Consider the following 19514-nt stretch of genomic DNA (forward strand, 5'->3'; position numbering starts at 1 on the left):
TAAGAGAATATAAATTTTTCGATTTTTGTATGAAAAAGCGGGCAGAAATTTTTTATGAAATTTATGAGGTGAGCCAAATTTGTAGAAATAACAATAGATGTTGCAAGAATTCTAAAATTTTCTATAGATTAAAGAATATCCTTTTTATGTATAAAGTATAATAAATTCTATCTCTCGCCACTGGTTGATATTTTATTTACTTCGTCCGTGAACGCATGAAAATCCTTTTTAAAGATAGAAATTTCCGTACACAATGGAAGCTTCAAAATACGTATACAAATCCAATCGCACAAGCAAATATCAATTTATGATCAATTTCGCAATATATATATTCTTCTTTGATAAGAACAATTTATATATCTTGAGACAATTTTGCAAAGAAAATTTATTCAACGGGCATCAAATAATCGATGTATGGCGTGACTTGTTGCGTCGAGATACTCGATTTCCGACAGATTTCTCGTCGCCAATCCATCGGACTTTTGTTCTTAATTCAATTAACTACGAAGCGGCTTAAGTCGGCTTAAAGTAAAATCTATAAAATAGTTGGAAAATGTTCCCGGAGATTAATTTTATTATACTACATCGCATCTCGCTTTTCACTTTCATAGAAAATATAGGAAGCACCGAGGGAAACAACTTCGTCGCTGACGAATGATATCGAGTGGCACTTATCGTGTCAGTAATAATCATCTTGTAATGTGAAAGATATACTTAAAGAAGAACTGTCAAGAATGAACCGCCTACCATACTACGAATAGTAATCTCTGTGATGGATATAGCACAATTCAAGTTAATACGCAGTAGATAGTGAATCGATATTCATTCGGCTTTACTATGTTTACATGTCATCAACCATCTGCAATTGATATTGGAAAGACATAGTGCGACCGCATGAACAAGAATAAAAATAACTGGCTCATAAAAAACTTTTTACTCTATCACGTAAATAACCGTTGCGTATTAATAGCTATTAATTATGTGATTAACAACGATAATTTTGTATTGTCATTGTTCGAAGGTTAAAACGCGACGCATGTAAGAGTTATAAAGGAGCGTTATAAGAGAGCGGTATATTAAAACGAGCCATATAAAACGAATTTTATTTCCTGCTTGATAACGTGCGAAGAGACGCGACGAGGAGAAATATTTGCAAACAGGAGGAATCTTCCACGAAGTTGAATTCTCGCAATGGTGATATAACCGTTCGCCTCTTTTGTGATGCAACTCTTGAATGCCCATTTTGATCTGGCGAAGAATCTGTCTGCGGTAGACATATTTCAGCGCAATATCGTCGTGGCGGTATTCTTTTCTGCGGTCTGCGGCAGCTCGCTTAACCGGAAGGAAACCGATAGGAAGCTAGTAGCACGTGAAACGATGAAGCTAGATTCCCGAGTGTAAAATATAAAAAGGGCTCGAGTGATAAACGCACATGCCGCTTGATGTACGATCATAAATAGCAACCCACTTGCTGTTAGAATGAGATCGAAATAATTCATCTCAATAAAGTCAGAAGCAAGCATCACGTGATATTTTAAATCACGACAATTATGTGATTTTATGGCGTATGTTAATACGCTGCATTATTATTAGTACATTTTAATTGAAGAGAACTTAAAAGTTCAGAGTACACTGTTTAATTTACATAAATGTCTCTAATTATACATCAATTATACCTATATAATTCGAATTATTATTAATCATTTCTGTAAGTCACCACTGTTCCTCTTCAATAATGTCAATAATTTAACTAAAACAATGGAATTAAACAATTTAATTCAAAGAAATGTTAAATTTGACGTAAATTTAGTTTATTATTTATTAAGCGCGTACGTTAATATGGACGAGTTTATCTTAAAACTACATCCGCACGGGGATGAAGTGATTTATATTTGATATAATATTTATGGAAATTAAAAATAACAAAATGTTATTTAATTCAAGAGATTGAGTTTTAATTAATTTTATTTTAATTGTTATTTGCTCCTTTGATGTCTAACAGTGTATTATATTATTCTAAACTGATATTCCTCAATTTATATATGTATTAACAATTGATCGAGTAAGTTTTATGTAATGTTATATCACTTATATCGACGTTTTTTATCAATTATTAGGAATTTATGAAACATCGAGGATTATATATCATCTATGATTCCCTTGTTTTAACGCCTTACATAATGCACGTGAAATTAGGTTAACGACTTTCGAGATTGCACGATCATTTCGGGTAGCTTTAAACGACACGTTTTTCCATTATTATGAAATTTCATTGCCATCATAAAAAGCAGTATCTTGTCTGTGCTCTACTGTCTAGTATAAATTACAGTGAAAGAGACACAAAAAGATATCGCCATGTGTACGAAAGTAGAAATAACGGCAAAAAAGAAATGACTTGTCAACAGTTTATGAGAATCCAGGATCTAGATACGATTGATCACTAAGTTTTTCAGATCGTGATAGTTATTTTGATAGTCATCAGTAGTGATGCGTAAATGTACTCCACAGCAGGACATCAGGTAGAGTCACGTTAGATCAATAAGCACGATGACATATAAATGAAGCATCTCTCTTAAATCCTTTATTTTCATTAATTATACGTTCAATCGATATTATCGTAGCACGCGATGTAATATTCAAGTGACCACATATACTTGACAGGATTTCGATCTATTTCGCTGCGGTCTCACTTCGTTGCTATTAAGTTTAGATCGAGGCCAACGAAGTACAATTAAAGAGAAATCCTGATAATGTGGCACACACTTATAATCAGTCTGTGATGATTAATTAATACGAATTTAGACTATATAAAACGTTTTTTCTTCGTGGATGTGAAGCAAATGCCTCGACATATTTCTAACTCTATCTTTACTTTATATCTTGACTTTATATCATGATGATATGTATCGAAATAATGCAAACACCATGGAAGCTGTTGTTTTAGTACTCGATGTTGCCTTGGTATTTGGTATTCCTTATACCAAGCCGCACGGGTTGGCTTTTGATATTTTGCAGATAACAACAGCGGCGAACATACGAGAATGGTTACAAAGTGCCATTTACAGAGTGTCGCGCGATCTTGAACGTTTAATCAAGATTGCATCTCAACGACTTCCAAACTTTGTGTACGCAGTGTAGCCTGTAGAACGCGAAGAAAGACACTTGATATATGTAAATAAAAGTGATCGTAGAACATAGTTAGACTGTGTGTGAAATGTGAGAATTCGCAACGAGTCAATATGGAGATCATCATAAAACACGACGCAACGACCAAAAACTCGACTACACCAATGGCCTCCGTGAGGTTCGCCAAGCTGCAATTCATGTTCCTTCTTGGTCCACAAGGGGGGATGTGACTTGATTTGGGAGCAAGCCTCGAAGATGAATCGCCTCAGGGATCGTCAAATAGAAACATAGGCGCACATAATAAACAAGAAAAATTAAGAGAATTACGATAAAAGTACTTGTGACGCGAAGTACTTGTAGTGCGATCAGATAAGGCTCAAATATGGATTCGACAAAGTTGGGCGGTCCAACGCCGACCAGTCCAAGGACTCATTCGCCAGTCCTGCCGAGCTATTCTGCGCCCGGTGACGGTAATATTGATTACATAATAGGCGATTACATGGAGAGACTAGGTACGAGACTGAACATCCTCGAAACTGAATTGAAATATGCTTGGCGGGCGTTGGATCTTCTCAGTCAGGAGTACATCAAAATGTGGGAAAGATTAGAAAAGTTAGAGGGTCTGCTATACGAGCAGCAGACAGTTATCAGTCAGCTGATTGAGTTTTATACTAGCGGTGGTACTCATGACAACGTGAATATCGTCGAGGAGACTTTGGCCAATGAACAAGGCTCAGTAGGCGAGCTAGACGCGATAGCGAAGAGTCTGGGTGCTGCGATAAGCATTGAGGAAACCACTGTACTACGGGAGAAACTGGCTCAACAGGAGCTGGCGAGGATGCACGGACTCACGCAGGATAGTACAACGGCCGCGGCTGTAGTCACTGACATGCATAGGAATGTCAGGAATTTGGATACTTTGGAGACCCTCGAGGAAGAGGGCAACATTCCCGACGAGGCATTCTATAGAAGCCTGAATAACGCCTATAGAGAAGATTTAATTTGCGGCGATACATCGAGACCAACGTCGCAGCTGGGTATGATCTGGGAAGAGGCTGAAGATGAGGATATAAACGGTAAGAAGGAGATCGAGCCCAGCATATTTGACAAAGCTATCCCAAAGGAAAAAGAGCTGGAAGAGCTGTCTAGCCAACCGACCAAGGAGGAAGTGCAAACTTCTATAATGAAGAAGGAAGACGAAGCGGATGAAGATGAGGGTGAAGTATTCAGTGCGGCCGATTATAAGAGCTACAGAGGAAATACGCCGTGCGTCAGTGAGCAAGATCTCGCTCAACTTTCAAGACTCAGCTCTCTCGATCAGGTGGCATTAGAAAAATTACATGAGATAGATAGGCTAACCAGTAAGTTGCAAAAGGATTCGCAAAATCTAATAGAACTACAATCGAGATTGATAGATTCGCCAAAACGAAATCAGTACGCGTCCGAAACCGAGGCTAAACTAGCTGAGGAAGCAAGCAGCATAGACGAACAGCTGAGAAAGATTTACGCGGAAACTGACGTGGACAGCTGGACTTTCTCCAAAAGTCCCAGCTCCACAGGCAGATCGATCTCCAGAGTCAGCACTGACAGTGGATTGGCCACCGATGGCGACTTTACAACGAGATCTATATCGCCAAGACTGACCTCTACGTCCAGGAGTAATTTAGACTCCATTTCGACTACTTATACCCCGCCTAGATTAGGATATACATCGGCCATACTAGAAAAGAGTCCAGAACCCGTGATTCAGTTGCCGATCGATGTTGGTAGCTTTGCGAAGGGATACGCAGAGAACAAGGAACTGACAGATCTGATGGCGGAAAGCTTCGCAACCGCCGTCACTTGCGCCTCGCCCAACATTTACAGCACAACCACCGAAAAAGTATCGTCACCCACTTTATCGGCCGGCAGCGTACACAGTGTTCACAGTGTCCAGGGTCTCCGCACCAGACAGGACGGGTACTTTGGCAGCGCAGCTCGACTCAATCTTGAATTCCAGGAAAGTCGTACACCACCTAGTCCGTCGCCTAGCTCACCACCTCCGCCAGCGCCGCGAGACACCACCGAAACCTTCCTCATGCCCGGCACAGAACAAAGAGAACCAGAAACGAAGAGGTCTCAGAGCCCGAGTTTCTTGCGAAACGCGGAAAAGTTGGTCTCTATGGAACAAGGTCGTCTCAGTCCCCGTCAGTCGCCGAAATCACCACGAGTCTCGCCGAAACATGCGGTTAAATCTAGCAATGCCGTTAACATAGTCACAGTTAAGTCTGATTCCGGTCTGTCCTCTATGAGCGGTTGGAGCAGCTTAGACAAGTCGCCGTGTTCTCCGAAGAGCTCCATCGCTAAAATGTTGACTTCTTATTCGGTGGATCACACTCGTACGAGTAGTCTTATACCCAGTACACAGCCCGCCAGAACATCCAGTCCGATACCGCCGCTTCCAGAGACGACCATTACCACTACTATCACACAGGAACCTCTTTATGACACTCCCGAAGGTAGAGACGCCTTTGCGAGCACCATGACAACCACGTCTAGTCATCCTTATACAACAACAATGAATCACTTGTCGGCTTATACAACCGTCAGCAAGTCGCCGGTCAAAGAAGACTATACTTTTGTGCCACCGCCAGCTCCGGGTGTAACTACTACTTGTCAAAGTCCCAAAAAACGCAGTCGTCAGAACTTACAACATACTTACGCAACGTCCTCCAGTACAAGTGCGGATTATATTTACAGATCGGAACAACCGGCTATTTACTCCGTGGCCGGTAGTAATCGACAGCAAGTCATTACGAGTGTTTATACAAGCGGTGCTGGAAGTTACGGGCCCAAAACTACTACCTCGGCTTATTACTCTTCTTCCGAATCAATGGATCATCAATATACCAATTATCAGGACAGTTACGGCACTCTTCAGTATACGGAGACGAACGCTATAATGGCTCATGGGAAGAAGTCAATACGTGGAAGCTCTTTTACGGATGGTATGACGAATCATGAAGGGTACAAAGCAGCGATGTATCGCACGATGTTCCCCACTGGCAATATTACAGATGCTCTCTCGTACTATCCGACTAGTATGACTAATCTGCCGCGTACAGAGACAAACGAGAGTTCATCGTGGCTGAATTCTATGGAGGAGCAGATACCTCACGATTCAACATCCTCCAGCATCAGGTCTTTAACTTCCGACGGGAGCTACGCTCAAAGTCCGTACACAGATCGAAGATATCCCCAGCCGCCGGCCTATCAAACGCATTCGGCATATCAACAGCATCACATTTACGCGAATCAGAATTATCCACAAGCTTACCAGCAACAATATCAGCCATATAGTCAGCGACTGAGTAGCGCCGAGAGCGCACAACTCGCGGACGGTTATCAAAGACAATGGCAAAGGGAACATCAATACATTCAAGATCATGAGAGTGGAAGAATATCTATGGAGCAACAACAGACACAGCAAAGCGAATATTACGACGCTTCGAGTGTAATAGTTTCGCAATCTGGATACATCAGTATCGCCTCGAATTTGAAAGATCATGAGATCGATAATAGTAAGTTATCGAAGAAAATTAGAAGAGGTTCTTCGCTGAAGAACGCAATGAGTTCTATGAGCAATTGGCTGCCCGATTTACACCTCACCAAACGTCACAGAAGTCAATCATTACCAGGTGGTGTCAGAAGAGAAGATTTAGACGTGCAAGAAGCTCAGCAACAAAGATTGCTTGGTGAAATGACAGGCAGAGGTCGAGGCAGAGCTCAAACGGCCAGAAAAAAGAAAAAACATACACTGGTTTCCACGGTCTCCGGCATTCTCCAGAAGGCCAAGCGTCGCAGTCATCAGTCGCAATCTTTATCCGATCCGGAACAGTCTGAAACAGAATGGAGTAGTGGTCGGCAAAGCGGTCTTTCGGAAGATGAGGATAGCGTCATATCTGATATCGTTCAAGAACCACCTTTCTTTGCCAAAGTAAAAACTGCGAGCACGAAAAGAAAGCAGCCGCCTCCGATGCCACCGCAGATGATAGCACAACAACAACAACAACAACAAGTGCAGATTCAAGCGCAGCAAAAGGAATATATGCAACAGCAGCAACAACTTCAGCAACAACAAGCACAGTTGCAACAACTTCAGCAACAACAGGCGCTTCAACAACAGCAGCAAGCACTCCAACAGCAAATTCAGCAGCACCAAGAGCAATTGCATCAACAGGCTCTTCAGGATACGTGGGCCAAAGAGAAAGAAAATCAAAGAAAAATGGAAATTAATGAATATGAAACGAACGGCGATCAGACGGCTTTGCTCGAAGAAGAAGCTTCTGGTAAGAGTACCGGTTCGGGATCCGGTGGATCGTCGATCTTTCAAACTGTTGGCGATATTAAGAGGTCAACAGGCAGTTCGGATGAGGCTCCCAATGAGAAGGCACCAAAATTACCTCCGGTTACCTTGATTGGTGGCTCGAGCATGGAATTCGCTGTGTCACGAGCGCTTGGCAAATATCGCCAACGACAATCCTCGACAGTGTCCGATGAACAATTGATCACTGACGAGAATAACGAAAAGAAACCAACCGAAGAGGGTCCAACGCAAACTTTGGAAACAAGTTTTGAATATCCGGAGGATGTATCAGAAAAAAGCGAGAAGAGCGAGAAGTCTGGCAGCGCAAAATTACCAGAATTGGTTACCAGTTTATCAGAAGAAGCTCCGCCATCAGAGGGCAGTCCGTCGGCATCCATAAGAGGTTACAATACTACAGGAGGAACTCGATTTCTACCTCGCCATCAGCAATCTCTAGAGATTCCTTGGACTGGTTCGCGACCGGGTGAACCTGATGAGGATAATCGTAGCACTCATTCATACAGGAGCACATCGAGAGTGTCTTCAAGACGGCAAAGTACAGAAGATTCTATTGATTCAGAAGACGAATGGTACTGTTACGAATTAAGAAAACTTGAAGAGCTAGAGAGACAATCCGAAATGGAGATGACCGAAGCATTGATCGAGGAACCTGAAGACGAAGTTTACCAGCCGGACGAAACGGTAAAAGAGAAGATGTCGTTTGTATTGAAGGAGCTTAAGCTCAAAGCCATCACGAAACCAAAGGATCAGAGAAAAGAAGGTAGGGAAGAATCACGAGGCAGAATGAATGGTACAGTCATCAAAGAGCATCGCTTCGAAGAAAACGATAGCAGATATCGCGACGAAAAGCCTATTCCTAAGCGAAAATCTGCAGAAAGTGTGGAAGCTGTATTCGCCAGGGTGACCGATTACCATACATGGGCGCACGAGTTAGAAGCTAAGAAGGAGAAACCTCCGCCATCCACGGAAGAAGGTTCCTCCGGCGAGACATCCGGTCCGGACAGTCCCGGACAGTCAATGGACGAGGAAGAGGAAGAAGAGCTGCCGAAGGATCTCGAAGAGCAGCAGTCACGACGAAGTTCCAACGGTTCGACGCTACGTCACAGCGAGAAGATGCCACAGGGCTCGGATTCTTTATCTCGCGAAGGTAGCGTAAGTGTACCACCTAGCGAAGTGTCGGTCAGCATCCCGGGAGCTTGGGATTCTGAAAGCACTGTCCTTGAAGGCCTCGAGCGCGATGGAGCCGGTAGCGCCGAGACAGCTACAACGGCGACCTTGAGTCTACCGAAGATCAAGATCGACTCCTCGTCCTGCGGAAGCTCGGACACGACATTGAAGGAGGGCCAGGTGAGTCCTGGCCCGCCCGGGTCCAAGTGGAAGCTGCTCAAGGCCTTGAAGGAACGTAAGGCCGAGGAGAAGCTCAAGGAGGTCGAAGAGGCCTCTAAGGAGAACGCTATCTCTCAGGGACCCACGGCAGTGAGTATCATGATCAAGTGAGGACACGAAAACTTCTGTAAAGCGTACTCGAGATTCGGAGGTTGGGTGAAATTATGAATCGCTTTACCACGTTTCGTGTCATTTTTGCGATTGGCAATAATATTCTAACATTATTTTATTGGATGGATATCTCGCAATATCTTCCGATACTGATATCCAATTATTATCAAGTTCGAATGAAATTTATCTCAACAACGGTATTTACAAATGTTGAAAAAAAACTAGACGTTTTACCTTTAGTGCTTTGACACTGTGGCCATTTTGGCAACTGACGTAAAATTCTTGGCGAACAATTGATTCCCCGCGTGCTTCGAATTCATGATGCAGCTCACATACATTTCGAATGTCGAGTACGCGGATACGTCGACTGACTGTAAAATGGGTGAGATACTTGCGAATTTAACAATATTTGGCGTTAAAGTTAAGATCGTGCCACTAAGTGACACGTAATACTTAGTCAATGTTGCGAGCGAAAAAGGAAGTCAAGCTTTGCCGTCAAAGAGAGCGACGACAATTTTACTCGCTCTCTTTCACTAAGGTTGTTAAGAGACCGAGAGCCTCTGAGATGGTTGTGTGAGATACATGTTACAAACGGTACTAGTCAATTTAAGTGTAACACCACTAACGCTTGATCAAGCAATATTTCTAAGAGGCGAGGAAAACGCCGCGTCGTTAGCGATCGATTTATTGTGATCGATGATGATTGATCTCGAGATCCATGCGGGCGGCGCATGGTCACCGGGAAGCTCATTTAATAAGCATTTTAGATGTAATTAGATGGTGCTTTATTCGTAGATACGCTTTAAGCTAGTAATTATTATCATTAGAATCTCCTGCTGTGTCTGAGCGACGCGGACAAGTGTTGTGAAAATATGCCTGCGAAAAATGCGATACAATTGTTCACAAAAAAATATTTTGCTTCGACAAATTATTCTTATCTCACCTGTTATTTTCGATATTCACATTCGACATACATTTTCCTTATCGTCCTTTATTTTCACTCGCACATCCTCATTGTCAAATATTGTACGAAGTACAAGCGCCATTGTTCGCGTCGAACGTTACCTGAGAATCGCAGAGGGCATAACGATAAGTCACATTATAGCGATAAGAATGCACGTCGCGCAGACACTGTGGAAAATTGCATTTCGTAAAACATCGAAATCCATCGCTCCCGTAAACGCCTATAAGGACACGTACCGGAAACGCTCGAGTGCACCGCACGCAAGTCGTTCATTGTGCAAAGAAAGAGAGAGAGAAGAAAATAGATGTAAAACGATCCCAAGTAGAAATTGCGACGGCGAATGGTTCAGCATTTCCGTGATCTGTAAAGAGCTGCGGCAGAACACATGATACATGTTTAAGAGAAGTAACTTAAGAATTCAATGAAGAAAGACAACAGGTTTTTAAAGGCGCGGTTATTTAAGGCGCGATAAAATAATTCGAGACGAGTGAGAGAAATCCAACGACGACCGGTCGCTGGTATAAATAAACACATTTCGCATGATTTCCAATAAACACGCGTGGACAATAAACACGCGGTATATACGAAAGATCATTCCTTTGCGATATTCATAGTTGAATCTTATACTCAGGATTATCTGAAGTGCGATCTTAAAATCTCGTGTAGAGTCACGATAAGATGATTGTGTGTGAATTTTATATCGCAATTAATAAATCCATATAACATTAAGATCGCACACGTGACACGGTCTTGAATATAATATGAAACTACAAATACCGAATTCTTAGTTCCTGACATCATAGAATATTGCATCCATATCCATCACTGTTACAGTCACACATATTCTCTTATAACTTACGCGAAGTCGAAGTATGTAGAGTCAATTTTGCAACGTTTCCGATCAATAAGAACGATTGCCCGAGGCACCTTTTACTTAACATCGCGTTTTTGGATCAAGTTAAGTAGATGGGCTATCAATTGTGATCGATAATGATAACCGGTTAACAAACGTTTTGAGTATCCGTCATATAAATACAGGGACTTCCAAAATCGATGACGCTTATCGTTGCCCCCGATATTAATGTCAGCCTGGATACGCACATGTTTAGTAGCAACGATATATTCCGCGGGACGATACATCCCATTCAATCGTGCGTGAATGCAGAAAAATCGATACCTCGCGTACCTCTCGTAACTCGCGCCGTCGTGTGAGAGACAGTATTACGCCGACAATATCTCCACAGCTTGTACTTCTTACATTTTCTACACGTTCCATCGCGAAGCGAGCCAACGTCGGGAATTTTCTCCCGTGGATTTCCTTCCGAGACAGGAGCGTCTCCTTAAAAAAAATAAATAAATAAATAAATTCGATGAGTCCCTCCGATGATCTTCGTGCCGACTGCAGCAGATATATTCACACATTCGTGAAAAACGTGACACGAAAACGCGCGTGTCACGTCGGAGAAAGTTCGCCGTATATATGCGGTGCATGCGCAAAATTTTTCTAACTGTCGTCAATACGTCGCGGTGCAGCTACGATAAGATGGAAAACGACACAAGACTAATGATCGTTGTACGTCGCATAGAGAGTAATAATTATTATACATTATACAGTGGTAGAATAATAGAACTATATCGTGACGGCGACATGCCGTTTGTGTACATCGAACGACTTGTGTTGACTTAACGACCTAACTTAGGTTCGAAATTTATCTTATTGCACGCCAAGTTGCAATAGTAAGTTATAAATGATTCAAACATTAAGATAGTGTATTACTTTAATAAAATCTACATTTAGTTTTTATTAAATTTCGGACAAGGGAACGCTGAGAAAAATATATCTGGATTAAATAGTAATTCTGATGAAAAGTAGACTCAGAATTTTTTAATTAAATCTGCTAGAATTCTAGTTGAGATACAAATTCTGATTGATATAATTATTCTGATAAAAATAAGAATATTCTAGTAGATTTTATTAGAAGTATTGTATCAGAATTCCGGTTATCTCAAATAGCATTCTAATAAATTTAACCAATAAATTCTGATTCGTCCGAACTAGAAATTTTTTTCAATGAATACTCGAATTTATGTTATTATTAAATAAATCGAAGGTGCATACAAACGACATGGAGTACTATTACAAATCGATTGGTAGCTTGCAGAAATAAGCATTTTTCCTTGTTATTGTTAACAGACGTGCATACTACTCCGTACGATCGATCGCATTGCGTACGCACCGATAGCTATTCGTTTTGCATAAAGAAATTCATAATGATCGAATGAATGAACTACGTGGGTACGCGTGCGAAAGACATATACATTACACACATACACCCACGTCCGATACATATGCTTCCGTATCTAAAGACTTACAGCCGTATAGTACTGTACTTAAGCTAGGGAATATTATCCTGCGTAATTTCTCGATGTGTTGTGTTAGAATTAGGTGACTGGGGCAGTACCTGTACGAAGAATGTGTAGAGACGCTGGTTTCGATACTGACACATTTCATCAGATAGGAGTAAGAAGAAGGAATTATTAAGAAAGGGGTATCAAGAGAAATGAATAAAAATACAAAATTTTTACGAGAGCGAATGTAAAGATGAATATCGCAAGCGCTATCAAAGTTTCGCCAGCGGCGCTCGTAAAATTCATAATGCTAAAAACTTTTAATAAACTACTAAGAATTATTTTGGGATACTTTATGTAATAAAGTTTTATCTTTAGGGGAATCACAAATTTTGCACATTATTTCTTAAAGTGGATAGCACCGAAACCGGCGTCGCCGGTGAAAGAGTCAATAATATTGCAGAATAAGATTTTGGAAGTGCTGTCCTAAGAGAAAATGAGGAAATGAGAAAGGCGCATTAGGAACGGAGGAAGATACCTCTGAGATAATCCGTCATGGATGTATAAGTGATAAGAAACCGGCAACTCTTTCGAAATTATATGTCGTTGAGCCTTGCACGCTGATTACGATAAGAATAAAAGCAAGCTCCGCAATTGCATAAAAAAATTTCACTTTCGCTCATCTTGATAAGTGCTCTGGCAATATATATCATAAACATAAAATTATTTTAAAATTCTTGAACTCATTTCTAGCATCTCTTAAAAAAAAGGTAAGAAAAACCTTCAGAAGCAAATTTTATATTCACATTTGGTAATTGCAATTATTTTCTCTGTATATTGGAGACCAATTGTAATTAACTCGCTGCGTAACAAAACAGACACACACATTTTCTTCCTTTATACCATATATAAAATGCGTCCTTATATAAAATGGTGGACACTTTTTCCACAACTTTGTTACCGCGGAGCTTATCAAGAGAAAGAAAGTTTAAGTGGCTTACTATTCGACAAATTTATGTAATGAAAGAATATCGAACAACATAATCTCTCTTTTGCATAGCGCTACCTACAAACATACCGCACGGATAAGCCATTGTTTCGCACAATGTACCTTAATTATGTAGCTTCCTTAATCATTCTAGTTTCTATCAACGACCAGAAAGGACGTCAGACTGCTAATTAATGATTACTATACGCATATTAATAAGATATTCTGCAGGTGTTGCGCTTGTACGGTCACAAAATGACGTTAACTTTTACAACGTCTAAGTAAGCTGCTTGTATTGTATTCTTCTCTTGTTGTATTTTGTATTCATTTCTTAGATTAATTCTTTTTTGCAAATTTAACTCACCATGAGCTTTGAATTATTTAATTAATGTTAGATTTTGAAATAAATGATCTCTCTCTCTATTATAGAATTTTGCAAATTTCTGTTTTTTTATTTTCTGAACGTCGTAAGTCACTTGTTAAAATTGCCACGTTTTTGCGCCAACAAACATTTCAATAGAATTCCCATTTCATCAAATGTTTAATTCGGATTTCCGCAAATTGCGACAATCCGATTCGAGAGTAGCTCGGCGATAAAATCATGCTGAGAATAACGAGAAAAAGAAGGCAGGAAAAAGGGGAGCCTCTAAGGAGCGAGAGTGAAATACTTTTTTAATTGAATGATCTGTCGATGCAAAGGATTTTAATTGGACAAGCTGCGCCGAGCGGAGCGAGTCTTCGAGAAAAGAAAATCGAGCGGCTGGCTCCTCGACGTTCCGTGAATCGTCTTCGACGATAAACGAACGACTCGACTGACGCAACGCAATTGGTCCATGGATTCGTGTTAGCGCATAAATCAATTATCGCATCGCGTATTATCTGTCTAGGTTGACGAAAGGGCCGATCGATTGATCGAATACTAACGTCGAGTTCTCGTCAGTCGTGTCGCGAATTTTTCCCGAAGAGATTGGCAGCGATACGAGGCCAATATACGACAAGACCAATTCTCTACCGTTTCTCACTTTTATATGAGCGTAATGCGAAAGGAGCGAATACTACCGCGTCCGCGTCGAGATAAGTAATATACTAGACGCCTAGTAATGGTCATTAATAATTGTATATGTAAACTGTCGTGGTACCACTATAAGTGTCTAATACACGCTCGTAATCGTCTTCTCGTCGAGTTATTGCTCGAACATGGTGCGGCCGATTTTTTCTTGGCTCTCTCAAACACTCACGTCTCATATACCAAAGATATCATCATAATTCTTCGATACATTCTTCACTATTACATGTCTCACATACACACACGCCTAATTTATTCATATAAATATACATCAAGGTATATACGTACATACATATATATTACTAGCCTACGCGGTAGATTTGTGTCAATTAATACTATAACAACATGTTTAGTCGTGTTTTTTCAGCGAGGCAAGCGATAAAACGTAGCGTATAAGCTTTCGTGTGATAATCGAGACAATGGAAAATATACAGATGGGAAACTAAACGTAGCTCACAGCATCTCACAAGCTCACATTCTAAAAAGATCCATTTCATTTTTTTTTTGATGTTCAATGAGACTATTGTCAAAGGCGACGTTAAAAAAAGTAATTTCTAATTTTACATGGAAATTAGTCGTCAGACGTCAGATTACAACATAATGAAACTTTGATTAAATCTTGACAAAAATTCTCGTTTCCAAAAAATATTTTTTTTGCGACAAAATTGAAATAAATATACGAAACGTTATTCAATTCTTGTCTGTTTTATTTATAAATTTGTTTAGATAATTTTTGATTTGTTTTTCTATTAGCAATTCCTCATATTTTTCCATATTTTTGTGCTATGCAATTGGCAGCATGGATTAATTTTAATTGATCTGTCTGGCAATCCTGCCAGGAGCAAATTTGCCATTTTTTCGATATATCGACAGGGCGACCTAGTACGATCTGCTATAGAGGAACTAGCTGAGGTAATAGAATGATCGATTACATAGATCCAATGTCTCGCCTGTGCGCTCGCGTGACGTTCAATTTTAAGATAATTCTTTTAAAAACTGTCAAGTAAGTATGACGCATATTGTTTTCTCAAAGTTCCCGGCTACGAGGCAAAAAAGCAATTTGATACTTACACTCCGATAGATTTATTTTATATTTAATGATGCAAAAGTTTACTTGCAGCTATTAAAACGTAACGAAGTTCATTAGGATGCAATTAAGATTCATTAACAGTTACTTCATAAAAGATATTTCAATGCCGGAGAAAGTTTTGAAGGGAGGCTTCATATTTGATAAATCTAATGGTCTTTTTTTACGTGAGAAAATTTATTTTGTTGCCACGATAATAAATACGTGGTGGTACTGTGAAAGGAAATAAAAAAATGGCATGACGCATGCCGAGAGGGTCACACCTGGGTTCTTTAAGAGAATAAATTCGTGGCCCATAAGGGCGATAATTTTGTGAAATATATCTCGTAAAAAGAATAGCGCGAAGAACGATGGCACGTATAAACAAAAAGGCGACGCCTTTCTTTCGTGTATTCGTAATAGAAAAATAGGGGATGTTGAAAAAAATACAAATTGTTTGTGCAATTGAATGATATTAACAAATATCCTTGTTGTCGTGTTTCGGTCTTGTCAAGATTTATCCAATATATTCCTTCATTCACTGGGGAAGTATAATAAGATCGACGAGTAACTGTCATTTAGCATCTCTAACTGGAAGTTACTCTATCCTGGAAGTTACACGCGCATTACGACTTCAGTGCATTCAACTTAGTTAATCCATTAGTCACGCCGAATGGAGAACTCCAGCCCTGATATATCGCAGAAGAGTCACATTATTCAAAGTGCACATCGAAAGGATTCGAAACTATAAAGTACAGGAGATTTTACGACACATTATGGAAGATCGGATTTGAAATTACACATAAACTTGAGAATGCAACTAGTAACAAAAGCACCTATAAAAATTCACTTCCACTCGATTAGCAATACAACAAATTTATTTTATCCATAGAATATTAGGAAAATAGAATATAAACAGGCTAAGACTCAATTCACTCCCGGAACTCTCGAATTAATTCGCCAGTCACGTAGCTTACTTCTAGCTCATCTTCTAACAATAATAGCGTTTGGCTTAAGGAGAATGACTAGAATTACGTCTGACGACTAATCGTATCCTTACTTTTATGGCCATCTTGCAATTCATTGCGGGCAAACCATTCGTGAATAATTATCTTGAATCCACAGTAAAATTACAGCGTCAAAATTACACGGAACATTAAACGCGCGACGCGAAATGGAGGCCATAAAGAGTGCCGTGTCACGCAGACATAGGAATCAGTGTCTTTCAAACGTTGTGCAACGATTATATAGACTTGATATAATAGGCGCGAACAAATTGTTGAGCGCGTAAAAAGATTTTACGACCCAAGATTTACATAAGGTGAATTTTCTAGGTTCTTTTTTCTCTCTCACGTGAAATATATCTCTGTGTTCTTACGTGTGTTCAGACAGCGCCGCCCTGGTTACACAGGCGGTAGGGTATCCCAGATACATATCCCGTAATTAAGATTATTGATGCAACAGTAAAGGTGCTTACGACGCAACGGATACGGACTATAACGATAATTTACGATGGGTGAATCAGGTATTATACGTATACGTATCCACATGCGGAAGCGGAAGTTTAAGATAAATCGCGGTGAGCTGTGGGATGATTAGGCGAACATGGGATTAGGTTGCCACGCAGCCCAGGTCTACAACTTGGCCGCTAGCACAGTTAGGCGCACACCATGCTACTATCGTCACACATACAGCTCGACATATCATTCGCAGAAATCGCATATTCATTATCCCTACATGTACATGGTGTCTATGTTACCACGAAGTTACACACACACACACACACACACACACACACACACACACACACACATCAGGCTAATGCCTCTGGTTACCTGCGGCCATTCCCAGTTTTAGATTAACGTCGCAACACTTGCGGGAAATTTACTCATGTATCACATCACGGAAGGAATTGGCTAATTTAATTGATCGAATGTTATCGATTGTTTTTGAAATTTGGAGCTTTTTCAGAGAAATCTAGTCTCTATTAAAGCTCTTTTCCATTACACAAAATCAGTTGTGTGTTCGTAATTATATTAATTACCTTGTACACTTTAATGACATAATTATAATTATTCATGATAATGCGTACATATTTATATATACTATATAAATCATGGCTGTTCTCATACATATCGTAACGAATTCGGAATTTCGTCTTCGTAAAATTCCATTGTTTCAGCTCCTATAAGTTTACAGCTTCCAATATTTTTTTACGCTTATATTTATCTGCGTACTCAGCAGATTAATGATAATACCTGGACATAGTGCAGAATAAGCTTTTATGCAAAAGCACATACATATCACATGCATACGTAAATGGTATATGGATATTTCCTGGGCTTCTTTCTAGGGCTGTATTAGCTTTTCCATAGCTCGTCCCATTTCCATTCTTGTTAATGCATGCACTTCCGTATATAGGTATGTGACAATCGGATCTATTCCTTTCCCGAATATGGACCCGCGGGAAATCTATTCCAACGACTTGTAACTTTTACGTATGGCGACTGTACAATCAAGTTCCAATCGCGATGTTTTCTCTCTTCGAAAGTTGCATAAAAGTTTTGTATGAATATAAATATTTTTGTTCGCTAATGGTCGTTACCCTTGAATTCGTAAATAAATCACGTTATCACCGAAACTTTTACGTAGAAGCGAAAGAATCATGTTTCTCACGCGATACATTTTATTCCCATTAAGTTCAATAATTACACAGCACGCCGAAATTCTGAAGTATTATCATCATAAATCATCACACACGATATGTGTATTATGCCGAAGTGATTTTCATAAATATACGTATCTCATAAATCGCACATGTCATGTACTACATATCACGCATTAGATATAAATCTTTTCTAGAATATCTCGTGTAATGAGCTCCTAATTAATTGATGGCGTTACAAGTGGATGATAAGTGGAAACGAAAGAAGAATTATTACAATATTATGACTGACAGTATTTAACAATCCATTTCCAGCTAATCAGTCTACTGGTAAGAATAATTTGCACAAATTGATAAAAGGAAAGTTTCTCTTTTATACATATTTTTTTATAAAGTACATACACGTTGGCCGCAGGTAAAATCCAGAACACAGGGCACAGAACAGAGAGCTTTATCGTGAATATGTCTTCTCGTCGAGACAAGACGACGGCAAAGTTTCGCATAAATTTTTCCGCGACCCCGATTCGATTCGATGCCAAGGAATAATTTGCTCGCAAAAATAATGTGATCTGACTTTCAGCCAGTAGTCGAGATACTCGATGTCGTGCAGTCCACTGAAAGAATCATTCGAACGTAACTACAATCTCTGATATCTCTTCGCGTGTTATAAAGTCTCGACGAGTGGGCACTTTAAATCGCACCTGCATATCACCGATATCGTTTCATTAAATGTCATATCATTAACAAGCGGGGCGAGCGCGTTCGCACTCACCCCTTCTCGATCGATGTAGTACAGCAAAGATTTCTTAAGGCTTCTCAACTTAGCGAATAGCACCGTCAATTGACGACTAGTGTCTAAGCGAATTAAAGCAAAATACATTGTTAAGGCCTAATAGATAAAAGAAAAACTTGTTAGAGTGTAATGAGTAACACAGATACAGATAACACATACAGACGCATTTAAATACGCGCATTGAGAGATAAACTTTTGATATTTGTAACTGCTATAATTATGATTATTACTACTATAATATTGATAATAATAATTACATTTATAGTTATATAAGAGATATATATATAATTTGCAACTGAAAATAATTACAAATTACAGTTATTGTTACCATAAATATGGTTTCAATTAATATAATTGAGCTATAATTATAATTATTTCAATTGTCAACTATATATATATTTTGATAGGTCCATACATACATTTATTATTACTAACATTATAGTAATAATCATAATTATAGCAACGTGCAAAAAGAATGTTTTTCTCAGTGCAGTTAGGTTTTCGTTATTAATTGTGTGTAAACGCTTGCCAGAATTATATTCGCGAAGCGATACTATATTCTGTATAGATATATTCTGTATAGATATATATCTACTTTTTTGAGTTGATGTATGTTTCCTTGCCTTTGAGCGCG

The 19514-nt window shown here is 39.6% G+C and overlaps 1 protein-coding gene across 1 annotated transcript in view; it reads left to right on the forward strand.

Moving 5' to 3' along the window:
* Window positions 1–3508: 3508 nt before the first annotated feature.
* LOC108690170 overlaps window positions 3509–19514 on the forward strand; it is a 54319-nt gene continuing 38313 nt past the window's right edge. Inside the window, exon 1 of the mRNA XM_018197338.1 lies at window positions 3509–8968. Within this exon, the coding sequence (XP_018052827.1) occupies window positions 3509–8968 (5460 nt within the window). The remainder of the gene's footprint in view (window positions 8969–19514) is intronic.

The sequence above is a fragment of the Atta colombica genome, unplaced genomic scaffold (assembly GCF_001594045.1).
Source record: "Atta colombica isolate Treedump-2 unplaced genomic scaffold, Acol1.0 scaffold105, whole genome shotgun sequence".
NCBI lineage: Eukaryota > Metazoa > Arthropoda > Insecta > Hymenoptera > Formicidae > Atta > Atta colombica.